This window comes from Chiroxiphia lanceolata, chromosome 4 (genome assembly GCF_009829145.1).
Source record: "Chiroxiphia lanceolata isolate bChiLan1 chromosome 4, bChiLan1.pri, whole genome shotgun sequence".
In the NCBI taxonomy this organism is placed as follows: Eukaryota; Metazoa; Chordata; class Aves; order Passeriformes; family Pipridae; genus Chiroxiphia; species Chiroxiphia lanceolata.
The window spans coordinates 50,180,909-50,208,352 of NC_045640.1; the positions used below are offsets into that span (position 1 = coordinate 50,180,909).

The 27,444-nt window shown below is 39.3% G+C and overlaps 1 protein-coding gene across 4 annotated transcripts in view; it reads right to left on the reverse strand.

Annotated features, from left to right (window-relative positions):
• Positions 1 to 1,623: 1,623 nt before the first annotated feature.
• Positions 1,624 to 27,444, reverse strand: part of NPNT (nephronectin) — a 52,019-nt gene continuing 26,198 nt past the window's right edge. For 3 of the 4 annotated variants that reach the window (XM_032686738.1, XM_032686739.1, XM_032686737.1), the window contains 7 exons: positions 23,445 to 23,579; positions 22,289 to 22,411; positions 20,064 to 20,441; positions 11,339 to 11,434; positions 10,853 to 10,951; positions 7,023 to 7,279; positions 1,624 to 5,142 (listed from right to left, as the gene is read on the reverse strand). In XM_032686738.1, the coding sequence (XP_032542629.1) occupies positions 5,047 to 5,142; positions 7,023 to 7,279; positions 10,853 to 10,951; positions 11,339 to 11,434; positions 20,064 to 20,441; positions 22,289 to 22,411; positions 23,445 to 23,579 (1,184 nt within the window). In that variant the 3' untranslated portion in view covers positions 1,624 to 5,046. The remainder of the gene's footprint in view (positions 5,143 to 7,022; positions 7,280 to 10,852; positions 10,952 to 11,338; positions 11,435 to 20,063; positions 20,442 to 22,288; positions 22,412 to 23,444; positions 23,580 to 27,444) is intronic. The other variant, XM_032686740.1, reaches the window with a different exon arrangement.

A 27,444-nucleotide genomic window follows, 5' to 3' on the forward strand; every position in this document is an offset into this window, starting at 1 on the left:
CGTTTCAAGCAGGAGTGTCTGCATGGACACTCTCCACGGAGTTCCTGGAGAATTAATTTCTGTTAAAGTTGATGTTATTACAAACTGAACCATTTTGAAAGGAGAATCTTTCTTAAATCAAGTGGAATATTACATGACTATACCACCAAACCCAAGGGGTTTTGCACTGTCTATGGAAGCTTAACGTTACCAGCTTCCTTGGAGAGGAAAAGATGGGCACTCACTAAGATACACACCCAGTCCTTTTGTTGTTTTGAAGACAATTTTTATTGAAAGGCGCTTTTTTCTGTTCTTTGCAGTTCAAAGATGCTGGTACGGAACTGGAGCGCATGCATGCCACAGTAATCCTGCTTCATACGTAGGGGAATTCTGTCTTGAACCATCCTAACAGGGGGAAAGTCTGCTGAGTCCATTTCTTCAAGTTTTTGACCTAAAGCAGGGGCAGGGGCAAAAGGTAAGGGTGATGTGGTCCCTCCCTTCTGCTGGGGCAGCAGCGGTATCAGAGCAATGATGGTGTCTTCCTGAAATTCTTGTGAGTGTCAATCTCAAACTTTAGTGCTTGTGTTGCATACAAATGCAGTAAAATCATTCTCTGTGTACATGCTGTACTTTGTCTTTCCAGGTATTTGCCACACCCAAAATAAACATAAAAACTATTCAGGATGAGAGTCTGAAATGAGAACATGGGCTGTTGAAATGCATGGCAAAGAAAAACCTGGGACAAAGATGTGACAGAGGACTTCACCACCTGAACAGGAGGTAAAAAGTCATAAATTAGAAGGCTAACAAAAGCTACTGTAAATGTGCTGTAGTAACTCATGGTCAGAGGAAGGCAGGATTTGGCTGTATCATGGAGAGAAGCATCCTTATCCTGTGTGCCAGATACATCCTGGCTTCCTTGCTCAAACACTTAATACAGGCCTCAGCCTAGTGGGCATGATATGCATGTGTGTGCACAGACAGAGTATATGCCATCATACATGAGTTCCCCACTTAGAATACGTAGAAGATGAGATGCTGTGGAGATGGCCCCTTTGCGTGTGATGTCCGTGATACCCGCAGAAGAGTCATTTCATGGCAGTGGAGGCTTGTTCCTGAATCTTGAGGAGATCTTTAACAGCGGGATTGCAGGAAAACAGTGAAGTGGCAAAAATTTGACCATATGTACAGAATGAGCTTAAATATTTCTTAAACAGAAGACTGGTTGATTCTGAACATATCTTGGGAAGCAAACTGAGGAAAAGTAATGATGGAGTGTCTGATCTGTAGAGCTAAGAATTATTTGTCTTTATCCAGAAAATTCAGGTCCAATTTGCTCTGTTGTTTGACATGTTATTAAGAAATTGAGGGATAAATCTATGCTTTTGACATATATCAAGCACATGGAAGCATGATATCCCACCTGGCTCTCTGCTGTTAAACTAGACATTTCTTGGAAGAAAAAAGGCAACCTAACATGAACCCACAGTCCAAGAAGCACTCGCATCCAAGTAATTGGATCAACTATCCTGTAATCCAGTAATGTTATCCGGGCTGTTTTTCAACTTATAGACGAGAGATAAATAAAATATAACCCACTTTCCCCCCCCCCCCCCCAAAACAGGCCATGTCAGCTTAGAGCAATCAGCATAGAACACTGTCTAGAGGACAATTTGTTTCAAATCAAAGGACCAGGTTTTGGAAGAGGTCACACAAGTGCACAAGGAGAATTGGTAAGAGCAGACCAGCTAGAATGTGATTTGATTCATTTTGGTTGTATAGTCCTGAAAACCCACACCAAGATGGTTTTTGAACTCTAGAGGTGCTTCAGTCTGTACTGTTATAGTTGTCTTTGTGGTCCCTGATGGTCTTTAGTCTGTTGGCATCTTCCTCTCAAACAAATGGAGCATTACAGATATTCCAAATGCATTTCTTCATGTATTGCTAGGTCAGTTTAATGCAGTAGATGAGGTCTGACCATGCATTAACTTTCAGATCTTGAGGAGATTTCTGTGATCTTTCAAACGACTCCTGAAACTTACCACTAAAATATCTCATATTTATTTCTAAAGTTGCAGGTTTATACCAATACATCACTCAACTTCTTTTTTTTTTTTTTAATTGATGTTGACAATCTGAAATGTCATAAAACACTGTGTGACTATAGGACATCAGGATAAAATAGCAGGTAAGAAAATATTTTAACCACCAGGAAAACTCTGATATTTTTTTATTTGAGATATAGATCTATATAAATAAAAATTGCGTAAGATTTAACTGGGCCTCACTTGCTAATTAATAACTCTATACATCTTACATTCAGAATTCAAATTTTAAAGGCTGACAGCCATGGTTTATCTTGTTGCATATCTTTAAATGCAGAATGAATAGATTTCAAGGTGACTGTCACAATGCATAGCTTGATCCAAAGTGTATAATTTTAGCAATGTTTCTGACAATTACAGTGCCTCATCTGCAGGGAGAAATAACCTCTAATAGGCTATGTGTATATAGAGAGAGCTGGTCCATGGGTTGGAAACAGGTGCTACTGTGGCACCTTTTCTTTATGAGAACAGAGCAGGATGATGGAAGGCTGCTGTCAACAACATTCTGCTGCTAAGGTTTGTCTTCTCATGATTATCTTACTCTTATTAGGGTGGTTATTGAATTCTGCAACTACAGTAAAACCAAGGTTTTGACCTCCAAGTCTCAGATACCTTATTTCTGCCTACTTTCTGAATTAATTCAGATTCTGGGTTCTAGGTACCATTTGTAAAAGAGGCAAAAAACTCTGACAGTGTTGCATAGATAGGAGATAGGTTTCTATTTTAACCAGGGAATCTTAATCTCAGAAAGATGTAGTAATGTGTGAAGATGTGGTAAAGACCATCTTCATCCACTGTACATGAACCAGACCAAAATGTGTTAATCTTCTTAGATTCCAATGAATGTAACAGTTTGTACAAGTTCAGTAGTGTGAGAACTACGAGAGCTGCTTCTTGTAAAATGAAGCAGAAGCTCTTAAATTACCTGTGAAATTTCTCTTTAAAAAAGTTAGGTTGAAAATTGTCATTCTTCCTTTTGAATAATACATATAATTCTCTCATCATACGATAGTGAAATGTATTTTGAGAGACCTATTTCACTTTGGTTGTATTATCATCTTTTGGTTCATTTCAATCTAAAAATGAAAACAAGATTTCCAATTAGTAGCAAGTAACAGTCTCCTTTACTGATTACTTTAAAATAAAGACAAGGTATTTCAACTATTCACAAATATTTCTGACATATCGCAAAGTAATGTAAGAGAAAAAAGATCATGATCATATTTGAAGCAAAATAGTTTAAAATTTAATGTTTACAAATGCCTTGGGTTTTTTCCTTTTCAAAATGTTTGCTGGTACAGTTTTGCAGGAAACTCTCTGTTTGGTCATGTACATTTCTGCTATACACACTGTGCTTTGTCCTAGGGGAGAAATGGGAAAAGTATTTTCAAAGTGGTACTTCATCTGAAACGTCTAATATGACATCTAATGGTTCTCTGTGGACTTTGTGTGAGACTTTACATGTATTTTTTTAATGATGGTTTTATAACATGATATGCAGCCGACATTTATTTTACACTGTATTTAAATATTCAAAAGATCTGAGACCTATTTTTTCTATATATACATTTTGAAGCTTTAAGGCTGCACCACTAATGACATTTTACCACTCTTATCATTTTCTTAAATGTTACAATTACTTTGTCAAATTTAGAATTGTTAGCAGTGATGATGATGATGCCAATTTAAAAAATCCCAAACCAAACAAAAGAATTCCCTGGGAAACTGCACACCATGTGCATGATACATAACTAAAAAATTAATCCAAAGTTTTGATAAATACTTATTTCCAACTAGAGCTAATAGTTGTTCTAGTTCTAAAGGATAAAATGTTTATTATATACAGAAGATTGGATGGAATATGGACATTTGACAAAGATCACTCAAGGCATTTCACGGTCTGAATTGTTCGTACAGTGCTAATGCAGCTGCCCTTTTTGCTTATGTGTAGGCTTGTGCCACCTGTGGGAAGGGAACATTCCTGGTGGCATCAACAGGCTCCACCTTACGAGATCCAAGTTCATCTTCTCCTGGCTGCTCAGTCTTTGACTGAACCAGGAGATTCTTGCAGGACTGAGAGCCTTGCATCTGAGCTAGATGCAACTTGTACACCGTTATCATTTGCCAGTTTATAGCAGGTGAGTGTTTGGTCTTTTGCCTTCAGGACATTACAAGATGAAAAACTGCACCAGCGTTTTTCAATGAGCACCATTAACTGACTTTGGTAACTTGGCATGACCAGCGGTATTGAAGAATATGCTGAACTCCTGTCTTGTACAATAAGAAAGTACAGCTGCCAAATACCTTGGAACTAGAGTCTGTAAATATTAAAAAACATAAATATGTTAACCATACACATATACACAAAACACAGCAGTAGCAATATTACAGGATGCAATGCCTACTCTATATAAATGGTTTTTGTTAATACAGATGCAACAGCAAAATAAATGCTATTTGATATAAAGCAAACCCTTCTTTAAAGGTCAGTGGCAGTAAGCCAAAGTTCAGGTCCAGGCTTTCACTGATCCAGTGTGACTCAAGCTACTTCAATCCCACTGTCTGTTAAATCTAATCATTGAAAGAGTAGCACTATGGGATTGTCAATTAACACTTAAACTTTGAGCTGGAGCTTTCTTTTGCCACCATTTGTAATTAATTCTCCCTTTTTCATGAGTGCTCTTTCTGTGAACACTCACCACGCTTAATAGGGGATAAAGTTATTACATAGAAACTATGATTTAAGGGTAAGGATTAATAGAAAGAACCAGCCTAAGATTGGATATCCTGAATCCTGGGAGGTGCTCTTCATGTATTTAAGGGAAGTTTCCATGAGATTCCACTTGGAAGACCACTAAGAAGTTGTTGCTCTCCCACTTTTTCATGCAGTTCTGTTTCAAAGCTTGGTAGGAATTCCATAAGAAGGGCTAGAGGAGATGACCGTGCTGGTCCACTGTCTTTGCTAATGCTCTTCAGAGCAGCGTCCTCTCCTCAAGATCACATCATCTAGCCCAATATCCCCAGTTCTTCCTTTCCCTTTCTCTCCTTTGAAAATAACCTAGGAAGAGAAATAGAACACTTTGAGGTGGGGGGGGGGGGAAGTAAATCGAAAGAAGCATTGGTTTAGAAAGCCTCAACAATAAGGAAGCAAAAGCCTAAGAAAGCTCAGGCAATCATAACTGACTCACAAAAGCCTATTTATTCTGCTTAGAATTATGGCTGCATTTTCCTACTTTTGATCCTCTTCCTCCTTCTCTTTGGCAAGATCTTTGTGAAGAACCTGCAGTTCAGGACAGACTTGCTCCATTGGGACCATCTGCTGAGGTGAGATGAACTTCTACAGAAGAGGATCTTGAGGGCTTTCCACATATCATCTCTGCACTGTCTTCACTGTCCCTCATGAAAACATGTAAAATCCTCTGTGTTCTCAAAAATGCTGCCTAAAAGGGAGCTTTCCATTGCAAAAGCACATTGCATCTACCTTAGTTGTGGGAACTAGAAACACCCATCTTTTATTTAACCAGTTCTGGGTCCTGCAGTCTCATGATGAAGCACTGATTCCTTGTGAAATAGTGGCAGAACTTTGGGCATGGATTTACACAGATCATCAGCAGTCCACATTTAGCCTGAGCAGAAGAAATTCAGCACATAGAAAGCCTGACTAAAAGGACTGGAGCATAGATTAAATATTCAGAATGGCCAGCTGACTTTGAAAAACACTTCCCATAAATCAGTACTGCTCACCTGTGCTCCTTCTGTAGATTCCGAAGCCTGAATTGTTTAATATGGTCAGCGTGTCTGACCAGGGCTTAGAAATTATTTGATGCCTACAACAAAACGTCGTAAGAGTCTCCTGTTATCACTGAGCTGGAAAGAGTTAATACTGCCAGAAACGTGAAACTTAGCAAGAAAAAAAGGTAAAAATATGGCAAATATATTGTTTAGCTGTTACAATTGTCCATACTCTCAGTCTGACACTCACTTACAAACTCAGGTATCTTTGTTACTGTTGCTGAGGTAAAGTTTTCAGAAAATTATCTGTAGTAATTACAGCCTTAATATTAATTTTAGGACTATATACTGTGTGTGTCTCGTAGTCTGCTCATACCATGAACATTATGATGTGTGAACTTTTCACACTACCTGATAAAATAGTCAGAATAAAACAGGCCCTGAAGCACCCAAGCCAGTTCTTCAGATCTGAAATAGAAACTACCTTCAAAGGTAAGCAGAGGTTGAAGAATAACACTGAGCTTTTGATATCAGTTTATCCCCAAATGTTACTAAGATTTCCAGGTATTAAAAGATTCTCCACGGCACTTCAGACATCTTCTTTTGATTGCACATTTTGTGTTATGGGCATAGTTAGGTCATCATTTACCTCCTTGGCCAGATCAGCTGCAGGTATGCTGAAGATCATAAACCCACATGTGACTGCACATGTTACCTCCCTGCATTACCAAAACCGACTTATTTTGAATATCTTTCCCTTGGTTTAGCCAGTTACCACTAATCCACAGAAGATGATGCTTCCTTTCTCGGGGCACTGCGTTATTCAAAGCATTGTTCACAAGGAATCTTGATACAGGTTTTTTTGAAGTCTTTGTACAGTATGGCTCTGTCCATTAGGCTGCTCTTTCCCATATAGTGATTCCCTTAAAATGGACTGTGCAAGGTAGCTCAGGAAATCACAAAATAGCCTGTACTATGAGCCTATTGCTGTAGGTGGGATTTCTTTTTTTTTTTTTGCATAAAACTAATTGAAAAATATGCACAATGAGTCTCATATCCTTAACGTGATTCCACTGACAGGGATCAAAGTAGTAAAACACAGACTGAAATTGGACGCAGAAGACAAAGAAACCAGCGCTACACCATTTAAGTGTCTTCAGCTTCTCATGCAAAAAACCAAAAGGCAGCACAAGCATCAGTACTTACACTCTTGATGCCTAGTCCTTGTAAAGTTATGTGTGTCTGTCTCCAGCCATGGCCACCATTTCTTCCCCAAACAGCTGGTCCATGAGCACCATTTTTCCTTACAAAGACTTGGAGGGCACCAGAATGCAGTCCAGGCACCTTATGCCTGAACGACAGGCACAAGTCTCTGGCCTGAGCCATGTGATCCAAGGGGAGGATAAGATGTGCTGCTCTTCCTTCTTGGCCTTTGGGATCAGAGATGGTAAGATATTGTCCCCCTGCCGTGGAAAAAAGAGTTAGTTGTTTTTTGGGGTGTTTTTTGCATGGGTTTTTTTTGTTTGTTTGTTTGTTTGTTTTTATGCTACTAGCTTGCAGGACCAAATGCAGAGCAGTTATTAAAACATTAAAAAAAAATAATAAAAAAGGGCTCCACAAGTGAGTGTTAAATAAGGTATAGAGAACCAAGATTGGTGCATCTGCCCCCTGCAGGGTAAGATTTACAGTGCTGCTCTTCTCTTTATATTAGTACCTGGCTAGGTGTTGCCCATCTAATTCCTTTTGACAAGGCAAATAATACTTCTCTTGAAAACTAAAATTTCATGTATTCCTAAATTTCTGACAACCCCTTGGTGACTGCATGATTTTAAACCCACAGTGACATTAAAGCCACCGTGTGAATTTACGCACCTTTCAAGCTGCAGTGTTTTGTTCTCGAATAGATGAAGGAAAAGGCCTGAATAAATGCTATCATATAACTGAGCTATGATTCTGTCCCTTTCCTTTTGTTTGGGAGCTGTGTTAACAGGTTAAGTCTCAAAGCATATCCATTTGCAACCATGGATAGCGTTTTTTATTTAACCGTAATATAAATTCTTGATCTGGATTTAGATACGGAAAACTAGAAGAAGTAATGATTTCAACATGGCTGTTAACCCTGAAGTCTACTCTAACAGTGGGAAGTTGTCAGTGAACAAACATCTTAATTCAAAACCCTATCGTTATCTCTGACCATGTATGAAGTAAAGATCCCTTGCAGAAAACACTTGGAACACGAGAAGCTGAGGATCTCAGACATGGCAACATCCATCAAATATAAAAAAAAGGCACCCTTCACACTGGCACTCAGAACTGCACTAAATGAGACTTCACATCTTGGAGGAAACCCAGACCGGCATTTGTTCTTTGCACTTTTCATTAAAACGTTTGCAAGGTGGATGATAACTTCAAAATCTGAAATTACTAAATGGAGGAAAGTTCACTTTTAAAAAATAATAGTAAAAGAATTCTTATCTTACAGTGAACCTAAGAATCCTTTTTTTTATGAGATCAGATTTTAGATTTTTTTTTTAATCAAAAATCCAAGTTTAATGAACTTAATCAGAAAATCCAAGTGTTTTAATGAACTTAGGGTAAAGGTGGCATTTAGCCTCCTTAGTTGAAACCGATGATGTAGAAATATTTGGAGTCTGTAATATTGTTGACATACACAGTCTTCACTCAATTATAGGATAAAAAAATATTTTCTATTTAAATTGTCTCCCTACTACTATTCAACCTGAGCTGTACTTTTTAAAAGCTTTTCTTTGGAAGTCACAATGATTTCCCTCAAAAGCTGTGAGGTTTAATGACAATTAAACCAGGGCTTGTCACACACTTAAAAGGAAAGCCAACCTTGTCTCCAATTCACTACTTCTACGTAGGTTTTAAAGTATTTTGGTCTCAATGAGATTTAACAAAGCAAAGTATTATGCTGCTGTCTGGGCCCCTAGATCAGCATCTGTTAAAGCCTTTTGGTGGGTATTCTTTCAGATTTTTTTTTTTTAGTATTGTTTTTGCATCAAGGTCACTAACTGCTAAAATAAGCATAATAGAGTTTAAGTAACTGTACCTGTTTGTTGAAGATACAATTATATCACTATAAAAGTATTGACTTGACTCATTAACTGCATTGGTTTCAGATAGTTACTGTGACTGAATCCAATCAATAGGAAACAGATTTAGGTAAGCACAAAGCAAACGTAGCTGTAGGCAAGCCCCTGCAGGAAAAGGTCCACTCAAATCAGCATTTTCTGCATGCAAGATAAGCTTATAAGGCTTCAGCACAGCACCTTTTAAAATGCAGATTCTGATAAACCCATAAATAGCAGACTTTGAAAGGTGAAAGCAAACACTCAGGAACAAGCTGTGAAAATAAATCCTTGCAACAAGGTATTCCAGACAGGAGGGAGTGGGTGGGTGACTTCAAGGGACTAGTTTTAACAGGTTATGTCAACAGCAGCAGAACATATACAGGAAACAAAAAGCTGAGCTTGTCCCTGACTACTGGAAAGCAACACAAGAGAAAAGTGTGACAAAAAAAGCCAGTTAAAAATCATAGTTTTGGAACTTAATATATATTAATAGCAATTTATGAGTACAGATAATGACTATGCTTTGAATGACTGATTTAGAAAGAAAGCACTTTTAAAGCCATTGTTTAAAAAAAAAGGTATGAATTACGTGTGATCATTTTTTAAATGTCAGTCTCCAAGCAGGAGACAGCTACGTGTTTTCTCATCTACAGGAGGAAGGTGCTCTGCTCTCCGAGTCACTCACAAGACATTATAAGTGTCGTAAGGAGCACCCAAAATACCAGAGCATGCCTGTGTGTGGGGAGGGGGCCTGCCCAGCAAGTGAAGACAGCACTTCCACTTAGCGAGCTAAACAGCCTGGAAAAGGTGCCAGGTCACCTGCTGCGGTGACAAATGACTGTCTCATCAATGGCAGCATAAGGACAGACATCTGTGACGAGGTGGTGCATAAGGAAAATGGCTCTCAGTGCCCTCACCCTCCCTCATCTTAACCTATAACATTTTACCGCCTGAGAGCGTGGTTCCTTCCTCAGTCTGCCATCCCCTCACATAATGTGAGCATTGTGCACTTCAAAGGCTGCTCTTCTGGGTATGAAGTAATCCCATCATTACGGGGAGCCAGGGATGTGTGTCTAATCCCCGGCACCGTGGGGCAAGCACTGCTGGGGGAAGGGTACGCAGGCAAGGACAGCCAACCTCTCAGTGCTATACAGTAAAGTCAACAGGGGACAGAATACACGCAGCTTCCAGCAGTGTGGATGTGCACTTCTCCTGGGACAGCAGAGGTGTGTGAGGGGAAGGGTTGTTGCTTCAGCTGACCAGCAGCGCTGATGCCAGTTCTCTCCAACTCTGCAAACCGCTAGTACACACTCCTCTCTAATATTCTTTGTAAGGTCATTTTTTACTATCTCAAATAATCCCATCTTTAGAAGCCTCTGCATATGAGCATTTAACTTCTCTGCGTTCCAGTTACTTAACATTTTTTTCTACATACAGATTGCTGTGGCTTGGAGTAAAATTCAATAAAATCAAACTGAGAGGTTAATCTAGAACATTATATTTGGCAACAGAACAAGGACTATTTCTAGCACTTTCTATAATTTTGCTAGTGATAGAGAAATAATTTGTTATTATATAACATGGTAATTTGAAAAATAAGCTTTGTTTCACCATAAATAAAAATTGTTCTCAAGTTCATGTTTTTGTTCTTTCATATTCCTTTAAGATAGACTTTTGCTGAATACATTTACTACTCCTTCAGAGACATTCCTACTTTAAAGATAGCAGGTATGATAAAAGTGCAAGTTTTCAATTGCTCTTTCCTGCTTGGAATCCTCAATTTTTGATTTTTATACACAGAAGGGGTGTGAAATGCATCCCGGAACTAAAGGGAACAGAAGTTGTGTAATTTGTTCTAATGCAGGAACCGTCATCAACCTTAAGCCTGGGTGGTTCTGCAACTGCAGGATCATACACAGTGATCATATACAGTCAACTTACCTGACCCATCTCGCACTGGTTCCCAGTGCAAGTCATCATCTTTGTCCTTGATCCATCCACACAGTCCACTATCAAAATTACAGCTGTGTACCAGCACATCTGGCAGAACAGAGCAGGAGGTCACAAAAAAAAAAAGTGTTTGGATTGTTTTGGTTTTTAATTTCCCATATGGTTGACACTAGCAAGTAAATATGAAAATTAAATGTAGAAGAAGGAGCCCCAGAAAAAGAATCTGAAAAAAATACTAAAACAACAAAAAGGACACTTTTATTATTAACACTTCATACTATTTTTGTGCTAAATCTGTTAGGAAATAAAACTTACTATAAAGGTTCACATAGGCAGTGGTTTGGGTTTTTTTTTCTTTTTACAACACATAGTTAAAACAAGCGGCTTAAGATGTAGGAGTCATGTAAAAATGTTTCAACCCCCAAGAAATAAGAAAATCCTAAACCCTAGGCCCTGAATAGGAGACATGGTCTTTACCTGGGTCATCATTTGCTTCAAATTCATCAGCAGTAATCCCTCTTTCAATTTCAAGTATTTCTAACAGATTATTGCTCACTCCGGGCTGGCGTGGAACTGTGAGAAAAATGAACGAGATAAGGAAGTAGGTCACTAACTTTAACAAAAACCAGCAGAGCAGCTCTAGACATTGTGCTTTTCTTCGAGATTTCAATATATTTAATTATATCAGACATGAAGACTCATAATCTTTATGCCTATGTGATTTATGATTTATGTCATAACATTTATCTGAGCACTGTAAGAGGTGATCCCATGTCTCCTAAAGGCTCTTTGAATGAAAGCTCCTTTTTAACCAGGGGGGAAAGCTTTAACCTTGAAGCACACTATTGCTCGCCAAATAGTTTCTCAGTAAAATAAAGCCACATTAAAGCTCTTGCTCAACCCTTCCACAGACAATTACAGGAGACCCTCAACAGGAGGCAGCAGTACTTGGAAAAGGCACTTAACCTTTGAAATACAGCTGAAGGTACATCCATCTATTTGCAAAGAAGTAGAGCTCCCTACACAATTATCAGGATTGTACTGAAAGTTGAGAAGGAGGATCTCTAGTGGAAGCTGGAATTCAACTGTAATTATACTTTTTGCTTTCCAGCACAGTCTGTCCTTCAGCTGTTGTTCCCAGCTGCAAGGACAAGGAACAGCTCTTGGTGATTAACAGGCCCGGAGGTTATCAGACATTCAGCATCCAGGACAACCTGAAATTTAAGAGGTCTTTGTGGGAATGATGGCTGCCAAAGTCAGGTGGCTGCAAAGACTCCCACATAGTTCTGAAGATGCTGTGCCAGTCTGTGTAAGTCTCCACAAATAACACGCAGTTGTCTTGCCTGATGGACAGCTGTCAGCTAAACAGACTGCACTGAATAGAGCTGTCTTGGAAAATTCCTCTTTTAGAGGCAGGTCTAGTGCATAATTCATAACAGTAGTAATGTGTTTCAGACATGTCCTTAGATGTCATAGGTACCTCTGACACCTAAGGTATTTGTAAGGGCCTTATCTATTAAAAACTTGACACATTTTCCATTTGCAGTGCTAAAATAACTATCTTAATGTCTCAATAGACTTCTGAGGCAAGGGAGAACAAGAAAAATTGAGACAACTGAAATAAAGTACTGTTGTTTTCAGAAAATCAAATCAAAAGGTAAGAAGGAACTCCTTTTGCGCTAGGACAACATGTACTAGTACTGCTGCACAAGTTCCTCTAAATCCAGAAGACAGAAAAGCAAATGATTTTTGAAATCAGGACAAAATAAGCAAACACTAATGTATTTTAAAAGTACTATTCTAGGCTAAAGATCTTGAATTGAAATTTTTTAAGGTTGACTTGGGTAGTAGAGGACTGTTAATTTTTAAAAGATATCTTGTTTTTAATAGTATTTTTGCTGCTTTGTTTCATCTGGGATTTTTTGCTTATATTATTAAAAACTTTGAGATTTAACATGAAAGAAACCTTACAAATGTGCACAGTCCACACCACCTAGGCCAATAATTGCCCTGCAGTACATTGACACACAAATACTATATTCAATTATATAAAGAAAAAAAAATATCCATTACCTCAGGCAGCAAAGAATCTCTCCCAGCAGTATACTGCTGTATTTCCTTGGAGCTCTGTCTAATATGAAGGTGGGACAGCTGAACGAGCACATCCTACAGTGGCAGTCACATCTGCACCAAGGTGCTGATGGTGACACAGGCTGTCCTGACACATTACAGCAAGCACACTCTTACATTGTTACAGTCATGGACAGCCATGAGCAGTAGCTTATGGAGTAGACACCTGTATGAACTGTCTGTGAGTACCCAGACCACCGCCACTATGGCACACACAGCAGCTGTCGGCACCTTTTAAATTCAGCTGCAGTGGGTTTTCTCAGGAATGTTAAAACCTGATAATTGCATTTTTTGGACTTACTGCGGCCAGCCAGCTGGGACAGCAAATTTTGTGGGAGCATGTAGTTACAAAGTCTGCTAAACTAACAGCACCCTGTCAGTCACTTACTGTCATTTCTGGCAGGGCAGAGCTGTGACTGAAACTTTACTTTAGACAAGCCCTCACAGGGGAGTTTCACCTCACATTACAACCACATTGCAGGCTGCTGCTCCCTATGAAATGCAGCACTCCCCACTGCACACCCAAGGACTACCACCTTGCCTTTCCTCATCTCAGGCTGCACTGAGGGCAAAAGATACTATTTATTTTCTATACTGTGAAGAACAAGTTGGCAATTAGCTTCAAAACTGCGGAGCACAGCATCAGTAGATACAGTAGCTGCTAATCTGGAACAGACACATTGAAGTGTCTTTACATCTGCTGCATCCACAGGACACAGGGATGGAAAGAGGTCAGTCCATGCGAGCAGATAGAAAAGCAAGTTGTCCTCTCCCTGGGTTGTAGGATGACTCCAGACTTCAAAGAACCTCACAGACATCACTCACGATCCCCCACGCACTCACCAGCAATGGGATGCTCCTCTTATCTAGGGAAACACAGAACAACACACTGAACCTCCATATCTTCCTGTTCTTCCCCTGCACCTTATGATTTTTCTGAGGGATCAAAGGCTGAGGCCACAGGCTCACAGACAGGTAGTTACAGGGTTCCAAATGAGCACTGTGGCAAAGAGCATTGAGGAAACCCACTGCCATGCTTTAAGATTTGTAGGATACTCAGGCGGTCACAGTTTCAGGGTATGTGCTTGCCCTGTGTACCCTCTTCCCAGTCTATGGGAAGTCTATTTCCATAAACCAAGTCTATAGCCTTGGTTTATGGAAAATATTGCAAGAAATATTATGAATTTATTTTGCAAACTACTACAGTTTACCATTTCTAATGCACTGCTATTTTATACAAACTTGAGTGACATTTGTGCACACATACAAGCATTCTCCTAATAAAAGTTGATATATTTGCCTATGATTAAAGCTCTAAAAAAATATTCCTTCAAAAATTTCCCTTAAGTCATTTCCAAACACTGTTTTTATGAACTTCTAGAAGAATGTGTTGCAGTGCATTAAACCAGTCACTTCAGTCGTCAGACCCAATTAGAGGAATGTGCACTCAATTTGAAACAAGAGTTATCATAAGAGATTCAGGATGCTAAATATGATCCAGGTGTACACTTCTTTTTGCTACAACAACTAATATGTTGAGTGGCGATCGTGGGAGAAAGTATTTTCTGCAAGCTTTCCAAGCCCTTTCTGTGTACTTTATATAGTGTATCAGTGTGCTTTTCACTTAACTTCAATGGTTTGATAAAGCTTGTTAAATATAAACTTGGCTTCTTTTTCTCTTGGAGAATTTTATAAGCTGAGTGAGCCAATACATCAACACTACCATATTCTCAAAGTTCATGAGCTAAGTTCTTCACAGATGCATGAGTCTGGGGGAAAATATTAAATAACTGCATAAGAATTATTTCTTTCCAGCTTTTCAAACCTTTGGGAAAACAACAGGGCTTTTTTTTTCTATTTACTTGCTAATTGCTGAGTTTAGGAGTATAAAAAATTGCATGTACATATATCGGCTTGTTCATAATAAACAGAATAATTGCTGTTTTGGTGTTACAAAACAAAAAAGAGAGTGCAACTTCATGTTATTAGTAATTGTTATTACTATTAATTATGCAGTTCTCTGGCTTACAATAAACACTGGTTTTGCACTGTAAGTACACAATAATCATGATCAAGCTTCCCAGATAACAACAAAAAAGGACAAGGAATTTTTTGATTGAATTGTTATGACTGAAAGTGTTAAATCCCACTTCCAAAAAATCCCCACAAGAAATGAGGTCTCACACAGAACCAGTAGAAAACAGCTAAAAGTAAGGGTAGTCCAGAGGTCAGTTAGACTGAGAAAACAAGAATAAATCCAGTTTTCCTCCAGGGAAGATTTTGATATATGCTGGGCTAAAAGGAAGAGGCAACAGAGAGGTACACTTCACCCTTTTGTCTGGACACCCACAGTGTCCAAGACATGTTTCCTACAACTCTGTAAAATCAAATTTTGCAGTAAGATTTATCTCAGGAAGGGCTTTCATGGACTGTCCCACCCTCTACAGCACCATTTGCATACAAGGGGAGAGATGCTACCACTCTGAAGTCCAATCTTGCATTTCTCAGGCAGTTAAGAGGCTCGTTAACTTTGACCACAGTCAAGCATCTTACTATATATCTTTCCAGATTTTCTGCAAAGTAACCTGCCTGTTTTTCAATGAGCATCCATTCAGGAGGCGCAGAACGCCAACTGAGTTTCCCTGAAACTCAGCTAAAACAAGTAGTCTACAGAAGCTTGTATATCAGATCCAGGGATAAAAGTAGTTGGAAGACTGATTGAGGGTATGATTTCTAAGACTCCTAGATTTTATGACTGAACTCCAGGGTATCAACAGGAACAAAGTGCCTATCTTAAATGCTTAAATATTAAAACATTTTAAAAGGTGCCAGAACAGTGAAGACAAATGAAATGCTACTCTAATGATATAAAGGAATAACAACCCTCCCATTCTTTTCTTTTAGCATTTCCCTTTTTTCAACAGCTTCAAGGATCACACAACTGCATTTACCGCACTAAGGACTTTTCTGTCACTGAAAGGAGGAACAGAAAGAATCAAGTTTTAATCTTTAAATTTTTTAATAGCTGTTATGAGAAAAGTTTCCTAATTCCAATCTTTCCAGCTTCACTAAGGGCTAAGAAGGAAAACTGCTGAACTGTCTCTTAATACAGATAAGGGGTTTTGTTCTTGCTCTGCTGATATCTAGGATTATGCTTTAAGTTTATGCTTTTAATGGTTATCACCCAGATCCCACTGGTAGCAGAAATTCATAGTCCTATTGAGAAGTTTGTCCTATTTGTTAGAGACTTATCCATCTGAGTAACTAGAAAAGATTCCTCTGTACTTCACTGTAGTTTGTATCAGTCCTGAAATAGTTAAATATTAAGCCATCACTGCATTCCTCCCTCATTGCCATTCCTCCCATATCCATATCAGGAGAAGATTATCCCTGGTGCCAGATTCCACTGTCTGCATCAGACTAAGTGGTTCAAAGGCCAAGTGTAGGAATTCTGTTTTAAAAAATACTAATTTTTTGTGCTCTAAAAAAGCAGCTCCCCGAAGTCACTGCAGGCATTCTTAGAAAAGGGGTAAAGCATCTTAAGAAAAGCAACAACCCAATACCTTTCACAAATTGCAAAGGCATTTAAATAACATTATCAGCATTTTTATAATATATGCTCATTGTCACCACCAAACAGACCAATTTCACTGGTCCTCAGCTGATTTCAAGCTGAGCAATGCATTCAAGAGAGCTCTGAAGTGAAAGCCTAGAACAAATTTACTCACTATGTGGGATAGCAGGTCAAATAACAACACAGGGAGGAAACAGGCAGCAACGAGTCACCAAGGGTCAGCCCAGGAAAAGATTAACTAATGAAAAATTGGAATTTGAGAGATACAGAAAAAAAAGTACCCTTGCCCTGGCATGCTTCCTGTCCTCATGTGGACCAATCCTAGACCACCACAATTTGCAGGATTTAGTCTGGTACACTGGGACATCTATCACTGTACAGCAACCAATGACCCCTTTGCCACAGACTGCCTAACAGAAGTACCATCTATTTACTGTCGTGCTGCTTTGTCAAAGCCTGGCTAAGGCTTCAGAGGCCCAGAGGGGAAAACGGATGGAAAATGTCCATGCATCACAAGATAACCTAGCTGAAAACACAACTTTAAATACTGAGGTCTTCAGCAGATGCTACTGGCTGGAAGATCAGAACTGCCAGTGGTTGCTGGGTACAGTGCTCTCTGTGTTGGGTTCTGCCCACCCCTGTGTGATAAAACATCACCTTTTGTGACTGTTTGGGATACCACAGCCCTTGGCAACACAGCAGGAAGCAGCCATCAAAGATGAGACAGTAATTCTTCTGACGACTTTCCAAAACTGAACAGTAAAATCCTACTTCATTATCTGAGTGGACCTAATACCAGTTTTCCCCTGTTTTCCAAGACAGTAAGAGTTACAAGACCACTGAGATGTTGCCTGCATTCTCCAGTGGGGATCAAGGCAGTAAGAGTGAGGCTTTTTCTTCTCTTTTCAGGGAGGCATATGGGAACCAGAGTGTGAATTCATTTTTGAGAACTAGCTTCTTTGCTGCCTTGACTGGAGAAGCAGATGATGTGTGGAAATGAACCCAAAGAAGCTCAGCATAAGCCAAATGAAATTAGCTCATATCCACAACCCAGGAGTGCTGCAAAGATGTCTGACGTAGGTGAGACTAAAACAGCAACAGCTTTAAAGAAGCTGAAGGAAGTAGTTCAAAACTCCCCTTCCCTGAGGAAATACAGAGCCAAGTGAAAAATCCACATATGTTTTTGGAGGTGGGGAGGATTTCGCACATCCATATAGCAGATAAGAAGCAAGTCAAAGGTTAGCTAAATGTTACTAGTTATCCCAGTTTGAAATTCTGTATTGTCTCAACATCAAGGTTTCTAACTGTGTTTGGCTGCAAGGAACACTTTTTGAGAGGCACTGGCTTACACTGGGTGGGAGCTCTGCCATCCTGAGCTTGCAGTGCCTCACACTGAGCAGCTGCCTCACACTGAGCAGTAGGTTTCAAATCCCTGACAAATGCTTTCGTGCACTCCCTACACAAATGCCTCTGAGCAGAGAGAAGGCAGGAGGAGACACCAGTGACCACTACCTAGAAGATACTTTTGAGGTGTCCAGAAGATAAAAGAAAGAAAAAAGAGCAAAAAGGAGAGTGGAAAGGAGAGAAAAAGATCAAAGAGAGAGGATAAAAAAGACACCAGCTTTGTTAATGATTACACTACTAGCATCATCTAAAGCACAAGTGGAGTATGTTTGCAGTCACACAGTTATGTCACACACATATGTATATCAACTATATCTCTGGCAGGAGATAGGAGAAAAAGATATGGGATTAAAGACAGACATCTGTTGACCTATCTGAGGAGCTGTCTGTCTCCACATTACATACTGGGGCCAGTAAGAGCTGATGGTGCTTGACCCATTGCAGTCCTGCGGTGTTGTTCACTTAAGCCTTTGAAGCTATGTATGTATATCACAAACTTCAAAGGGTGGCAGCTGACCTAAACAAATAGTTGATAAACACTTTGCAAAGGTCCTGTGTTTGTTATATGTACCATAATATAAGCTTGCAGTCAGATCAAACCCAACTTAAAATGCTTTTACTTTCCTGCTTTCCAAACCCCTGTATCTAAAGTATATCTCTTGAAAGCATTAGCTTCAAAATCTAGCCTCTAGGGACAATACGGAAAAACTAATAGTAAATAATGAGCTTTAAATAGAGGATTGTTATGACTTCATGAAAATAGCTGAAAACTATCCCTCTGCTTTAGAATTCCAGAGAACACTTGCAACACAAAACACCTAAGAAGCGCAATGCTAGAATCTAGAGTAATTTCCATAAAACTCTTTATTTTTAACTATCAGTTCACATTACACAAGTTTTGGGAGTCTTTACTATATTTCCTTTTAGAATGTTACATAAGCGTGCTTTAATATTTTTAACTGAATATAGATTGTTTAAAACATAATCTTGAAAAAGTCAAAACCACACTCTACTAAGTAGTACCAGGATTTGTCTTCTAAATTTTAAGCCAGCTTCTGTCTCCATTTTAAATTTATCTAACTGTCCATAACAGATAAAATGCCACAGGGAAAACTTTTTTACAAGGAACAAAATATTTCTCTATGTAATGACCTACAGCAGCAAAGCCCAAGAAGATACCACACAGATGACGAAGTAATTGGGAAAAAAACTCCCAAGTTGCTTGTGCACCTGCTCGGAGACAGCAAACTTCTCCTCCTACAACATTGCTTCAGCAGCTTTATTGTACAACAAGCTGAAGGAGAAGGTCTGATCCAACACACCCTCCCCATCTCTAAAATTAGCGGCAGAACTAGAGATGAAATCAGGTGTTGAGTATTTCTTGGCAGATACGCATAGCTCTGTAAGTGCCAGTAATGTCTGCTGTGGTATGCACTAAAGCTGGCATGTTAGTGCTGTACATTTCAGAGAAGCTCTTAAAATGACACGTGTTCATTCTATGAGAATCTTTACTATCTTCAGCTTTTCATGTATCCCTTCTCATAGACGCAGTCCATAAAACTACCCTGTTATTTTTATGCAATCTTCCCACTGCTTAGTCATGAACATCTGAGACTATTTGAATTCACACAATATAGGTCACATAAAAGTCTTTAGGTAATCAGATATGGTCCCATTTCTTACCATTCTTAAAGCTACGGAAATATGCTAAGAGTGATCCTCAACTCCCTGAATTTGAATCCATTGACTATTTATGAGTTATGTTGCATTTCAATACTTTTCAATAAAATGTCTTTCATTTCCCTAAAACTTTCACCTGAAAGCATAATTTAGTACTTATATAGGACAATATACTCAATAATTTCAGAAAGAAAAAAAAAAAGAGAAATTTTTAGATTAATTGATTCAGAACTTACTTCCCACACTTTTTGTTAGGTAATAAAATCAACTATTTGCGCAGCTTTACCACATGACCATTTCATGCCTTTGTTCTCATTAGTACAGTGTTCCAAACAAACCAAACAGTATAATGCATGCTTTCACCTCACTGCATCTACAGGTCTGATAAATTAAAGGATATGTAAAATCACTTACTGAACACATCTCCTCGGGGTTTCTGAGGATCTGGTTGAATCCTGTTGTCATCTATAATTCCTTGCAAAGATGTAGTTTCAATGGGAACTTGTGAAGGTTCTTCAGTTATTACAAGAGGAGGTCTTTGTGGTGGTAGTGTAGATCTTATCGTTGTAGGTTGAGGTGGTGGTGGAGGCCTCGTTACTGGTGTCGTTACTGGCCTTGTTGTCACTGGCACATATCTAGTGGTTGGTCTTGTTGTCACTGGCACATATCTAGTGGTTGGCTTTGGTGTCAGCCAAGTTGTCGGTCTAGGTGTAGGTCGGGTCGTTGGTCTGGGCGTAGGTCGAGTTGTTGGTTCAGGTGTAGGTCGAGCCGTTGGCCTGGTCACTGGCTTTTCTGTAACAAAAGCAGGTACATATGATGGTCTGAGGGGTTGCCTTGTGCCTCCAGCATCAAGAATCCTATTCGTTATACCACCGTCTCCTTTAGGGGGAGTGCAGTTGCCATTGAATATATGATATGGACCAGGTGGTTCAACAGGAAAACACTAGGAATAACTGCAAAGAGAATCAAAATGGGACCATAATGGACATCTGAGCCTCTCACTCCAGAAACTTAATAAACTATTTCATTATGAGACAGAGAGACTTTGCTGAAATAACTTTTTTCTTCTGAATGTTTCCATCATTTAGAAACATACTTCAGCATCAGCACTGCTGAGTTATCACATCCCTTTAGATAGTACTTCTCATTGCAGCAGTTTAGAGATCATTTAGAATGACTGAAGGCCAAGAGACTTCCATCCCCACCTCCTCCCAAGCACTACATCTCTTTCAGAGTTAGTAAAACTTACCCAAAAGCACTGCTGGTTAAAAAAGCACAGGTAGGAAGCCGTGGGTTAAGCAGACCTCTAAACTAGACAAGTTCATAATCAGGTGTGGAAGCAAGTTTAGTAAGATTCCAGTGTTACAACCATTTTGGTCACAGATGGGCAGATACCTTTGGTTTAAGAAAATTATCTTTCAGACCTCTTCTTCTAAACTCTTCTCCTTGTCAATAAGCAGTAATCATTTTACAAAGATTGAACCTAAGCCAGCCTTCATTTAAATCTTTACCTTTGTCAAGCATCAGGAAACTGAGTAAATTACATTTTTTCAGGCTCCACAAAAATGAGATGAACTGAGCATCACCTACGCCACATCTCCTCCACTATTTCATAAAGAAAGGACAACAAATTTTAATTTGGTTTCACAAGGGGAGTTTCTGCAGACATGAAACACAAGAACATCTGTTTTGCTACTTATAATTTTCTATTTGTTAATAAGCCTTTTATATCTCAGTGGAGATCTTAAAAGGTCCAATGAGAACTCTAGTCTCATATTTTGTTTACAAGTGTTTCAAGTATAACACACATTTAAAATGAAGAACTACTGTTTGTTAAGCAATGAACTGTTTGATGATAGCAGGTAAAAAAGTTTTCCCTCTGGCCACTTGTATATATTAAAATATAAAACATACCATAGGACAATGTCCCAGTAACACACGTGGAATGTGACCACATATAATTGCAAGCACTCCAGTTGTGAAAGGTCACCTTTTACCATGATAGCTACAGCCAAAGGAAAAAATGGTATTGGCCTTTAAAAAAACCAGAGTGTCAAAGACCAGATCCCACAAATGAACACAGGGTCCTTGAAAACATTCAGCAGATGTCAGAGCTGCACAGTCCTGTGGGATGCCAAATGTGGGGCCTATTCAGTACCAGAGGGAATGGCTGCTTCTCCCAAGAATAAGGTGAGGAAGCAAATTCTCCAACAGTGAATCCTTTTAGAGAAACCCTTCCTCTCAGCTCTGCTCACATCTGGGAAGCAGCAGGGAGTGGATGGGGTGAGCTGCTGAAATGGGTCAGTTGTGGACCATACACAACAACAGGGTATGAGTAATACATACTGTTTGATCAGACCTACCCTGCTTACTCAGTTGTTCTCATCCTGAAGCAATCTCTAGAATCAAGCTGTGAATAGGGAGAGGTGAATTTCTTTCTAATTATGAAAATGTCTCAGGGAAAGGTATTTTTACCAAGGCATGCTAAGACTTAGAAAACTCCAACTACATTCCCCAGCCCCTTGTTAAGTTTTAAAAATAGCTTAGAGAAACTGAGCCTGATAGTGCAGTACCTTAACGTTTACAAAATGGGATACATTAACTTTCAGAATCTCTTTTTCAAAAGGAGCATTACATACGTATGCAGTTTGTTCCATTGTCTCTGTAACCTTCTTTACATTTGCATTTGTAGGATCCTGGAATATTGTAACAGTGCGAAAAACTACCACACTGATGGTGGCCAAGGGAACATTCATCTATATCTGCAACAGAGATTTACATTAAAAAAAAAATCATTTGCTTCAAAGAAACTTGACTTTCTGCTTATCCCTGCAAAAACATAAACATTATTATGATTATTTTAAAAAAGTAATAAAACTAATTGCCAGTGGGAAAAGGAAGGTAGATAGTCACAAATAATGTGGTGATACAAACATTAGGATAAAAGGGACTACTGGGTAACTTTCATATTGTTCAGCTTATACCTAAGCATCAGCTTCAGACATGGCTTGGGACAGACTGAAATTGAGATCATGAAGGTCACAATTTTACTAACCACTTCTTACAGGTGACATAATAAGAAAAGAAAACCAGTACAGGAATATTCCAGTGCTCTGCATAGAAATTTCTCTAAAAAAAAATATACTTAAACAAACATAGAGCAATGCCTCATTATCTCCACATGATCATTTTTTCAGTGAAAGAATCACAACCAGTTGAGATCCTGTGAAATTAAGGCAGTGGGACCTGGGAATATCTTCGTTGAAGGGCATACATGAACTGCATTCCAGTCTCATGTCCAGACACAGACAGGTTATTTCCCAACTCCTGCCTTCTCCCCACCTGTCTTCAGGGGAAGGAAAGTTGGGCAGTCTGGGATGGAAGTAGTTGGGGTGTGCACATTTCCTTATCTTGGATCTTGGGGCATGCCATGGAGCAGACCGGTGTTACAGCTCAGACACAGCCTAAGCTCATACGCTGCTCCAAGCCTACAACCGCCTGTGCACAGTGAACCCTGCAGGGACAAAGGCTTTGGAAAGGAATTCCTGGGGTCATCAGCTCTGCTCTCTCACTAGCTTCCACACAAGAACCAGCTCGGAGAATGTGGGCCAAATATATGCTTTCTCTTTCACAGTCTATTTCTGGAATCCACCCTTTCTTAAAATACTGATGCAGTGTAAACCAACCTGCTTCAATATTTCAGCCACAAGAAATAAAAATTCCTCTTTAAACCACTAATTTCATTTTAGAATATGAAGCTCTATTACAAACATATAAGAAATAACTTGTTTTTACCATGGCATTGGTATTTGCCTCCAATGTACATCAGATCGAAGCCTTGGTGACACCTGCAAATGTAGCTTCCAAAAGTATTGACACAGTGCCTAAATCTCGGACAGATAACTCTCCCAGTAGCACATTCATCAATATCTGTGGAAACAAAGGAACTGTGTTATTCTCAATAGCAGTTAAAATACAGTTTATGCTGTCTAAATTAAACTGATTTCATATAATGGAAAGCTAAAGAATAACCAAAATATTTTTCATAAAGTGCCTTGGTCAGCCAGCAGTAATACCTGAGCACTACTTCTGACTGCCATCTTACTTCAGCTCTTGGTCACATGCCCAAATTTTTACGCCTCCTATGCGAGGAGCCTTTTCAAATGCTGCTGTGAGTAACAAGAGATGCACTGGCAAAACAAGCAGTGTTACTGAATTTTGAATGCTTGCTCTATGCACTTGCTATCCTGGTACCCTTCCCCTTGGAGAAGAGACGTTTTCTAATTCCCCACAGAGTGGCATGACAGCTTCCTCAAGGCCTCAAAGCACTCATCTTTGAGACTCTAATGGTATTTGTCTGAAGAAAATCTATTTCATGTTATTTGTATAACTTTCATTTGCCCTGCTAAGCCCTGCCTGGTTATAAAGACAGCACCTGGATTTACAGGCAAGGAATAATAACTAAAACTACCCCAGTAATTCTTTTTCTGAAACACACCTGAAATATTGTTCCTGTAGCACAGGTCATACGTGCACATTCAAAGTACACAGTTGGAACTGGCTTGTTTTCTTAAAATCACAGGTGTCCCTAATCCATGACCTGCCCTTTGAGCCTATCAGGGTATCTTCATCTGTTCAGGACTTGCTCTAAACAAAGGGAGTTCAAGCTAATGCTGGGGCTGCAGCATTTCTGACCCTCCTACCAGTTAGCTGCCACAGGCCAAACGTTTTTTGAGTACCCGTTCTTTTCAATCTTTTATGCTGCACAGCCCCAGTGCTGTAGCTGAGGCCTCTTTCATAGAGAAGCTGGTTACTTAAGTGACCTTAACATGTCTCTGAAGTGCTGAGATACATGGCTCCCAGCAAGACCTGAAGCAGTGCTGCTGTTCTGCATGCTGACTAACAAGACAAGCAGACGCCCAGGGAGCAGCTGATGCTCACCCAAGGCTGCTTTCACTGCCTGAGAAACTCTCAGGCGAGGTCAGGCTGACACACAAAAGCTGCTTGCGCTACTACCACTCATTCTGTAGTCCTTGGATACTGAACTGAAGCCTGCTGAGTGCTAGAACACTAATTCTTCACTGAGGCAGAGACCTGCCATGCATGGCTGCCTCTGACGCACGCAGCTCCTGATGTTTCTTGGTTATCTACAGGGCACAGTTCAAGCCTTTGCTCTGCAGCTCTATCAGGCTCTTGATCTATGGGAAAGCAGGATTTTGCTCTCCATGCAATTGTTGTCCCAAAAGGAGCACTTCAGCTGCAGATGTCAAGAGTGCAAAACAAAGCCGACTGATTGATGCCCTGCTGCTTGTAAAAGAGGCCTGAACAGGGCAAAGAGAAGCAGGAGTCTCTTCTACCACAGAGAAAAAAATGTTACCACAAAGCCGCTGGTTAGTTAGGGCAGCCACCTGAGGCAGGGGAGAGGTACCTTCAAATTCTCCAAGATGTGTTGTTTCCCACAGCCAAAAGAAGTGACTTACAACCATGAAATTACTGGCCAGATGGATTCTCCCAGTAGCTCCATCTGGCACTGTCCCACTCTGCATGAAGAATTACTGAGGACAGGAGGGATTCAACCCCTGAATCCCCACAATCCTGGCCTGTCAGACTGTTCTGACATAGCTGCAAACCTCCACTCACCATGGAGAGCACTGCTGGAATGGTGCAGTAAAGGCTTGAATGAGAAAGAAAACAAGACCAATACTGGGCATCTCTCCACAAGCCTGAATCTTCCTATAAATCTCTTCTTGATTTGAATCTATTATTAATGTTTTAGGTTTTGAGTACATTATTAAGTTTTACTCTACCACATTTTTCACTAGAATTTTATTTACAAGTCACAGTTTTTTACTCTATTAAAATATTATTTCAAGGCTGCAAGTTTCAGACTCTTGATTACTGTTAGTCGTGTTCTTTGTTGGTTTTGGTTGGGTTTTTTCAATCTTTAAACCACAACTTCAGAAAATAATTCAATAAGGAAAAGATTAGCCATTGAATATATCTCAGAATGGATTATGATCTTTAAAACTTAATGTAGCTTGTCCTGCTTTTCCCTCTCCACACATTCACATCAGGCAAGTAGTATGTTAGATGATGAGAACAGTGTCGTGGTATTGTTTCATTTTCTAGGCAGTTATAACTCTTAAAGATACAGGACTGAACTGCTAATCAATACACTTTTGAAAACTGACACAAAAATAATGGAAAAATATAAGTCTTCCACATGCATTTAATAAGAGATGCATGGATGCTCATTACTGGGAGGAAAACCAGGTTTTGAACATTAGCTAGAAGATGATGTGTGAGTGTTTATGATTACTTTCCTGCAGTTCTCAAATAGTACAGTGACAGTGGCTTCTTTCAAGTCTATTCACACGTGGACCAAACGGTGTAAGGCTGTTTCCCTTTGCCTGCTACAACATGTTGTGGTTCATACCTGCTTCCTAAGAAAAGCAAGGATGAAGGGGTGAGTTGTATTCTCATGTCAGTGCCAGGGAGCTGCTTCAAAGGCACATAATGCAGACAGCATCTAATGAGTGTGATGGTTAGTGCTGAACAGAGAAGCAGAATTACAGTCTTGTTTCTCTCTTGCTGTGAGGATGACCATATTACCAACTCAAGCACAAAACAACTAGGAGACTGATTTAAAAACAGTATGATTTTTAAGTTTACAATGACATATTTTCAAATTTCTATACAAACACACACAAAAGAAAAGGGGAAATAATTTATTTTATAGTGAAAATCACTATTTTCAGTCCTCAAATAGTTTCAGACCTTCTGAGGCTGAAATGTATCCTGCTTTCATTAAATGAAAATCCCAGTTCAAAAATCTGGCAACACTGATTGATTTATTGATTCAACAGTCATTAATCAATTAATTAGTTGTTTAATCCACATTTTCACTGAATACTTTGCTGATTTATTTTTCACTTTGTTGTCATTTAGTTTATATGATTTACCTTCACAGTCAAATTCGTGTTTTTTTCATGACTCTCTGGAAGGAACATTTTAACAAGAGAATGATCAGCATGGGTTAAACTAAGAATAAAATAGTGCCTAGAGGAATTTCCACCTGTGCTAAAAAATGGCATTACATTCCCAGCTGTTCTTCAAACTCTCCTCAAACAAGGACTTCCTGAGATGTAGCCAATGCACAGTTCAATTTTCTTACCATCATCTACGCTTCTATTTGTACTGCAGCATTATCTGGACCCTTGCTGGAGCTGAGAACCTCCCAGCAGTGATGGACTTGTACACATGTGAGGAAAAGGCACAGCCCTAGTCCCCAACAACTACAGTTTTTGCAAGTATTTAATACAAATCAAACTTGATAGAGAAATGGCACAAAAAGGGTACACGTTACAATCACTTACTTCATACCAAAAAAGGGGAGTACATTATGTTATGAAGTGGAAAGAACAGACATCTCCAGCTGTAACTACTTTCTCTGTATTGTATGAGCCTGTTCTGAAATTTTTCCTGGAAATTTTAGAAATGGGTTATGAGATCAATCTGAATGATGCACACCCAACTGAAATGTGGGTACACAGTTCTTCACCTTTCTGGGAAAAAAAGTGGGTTTTTTTTAAAACTACTCTGAAGAACTGAAAGAGCTTCATATGGCTGGTTTGAGTGCTAGTCTTTGGCATTAAAGTACACTTTATTTATCTCCAAGTATGAAGTTTGCCCAATTATAAAAATGCACACTAGGAGAATGTTGCAAGCATTTTTTCTAGAAAATTTCTCTACTTGGCATAACTCCCTTGAATTTGTACTTAAAATCACTCAGCTC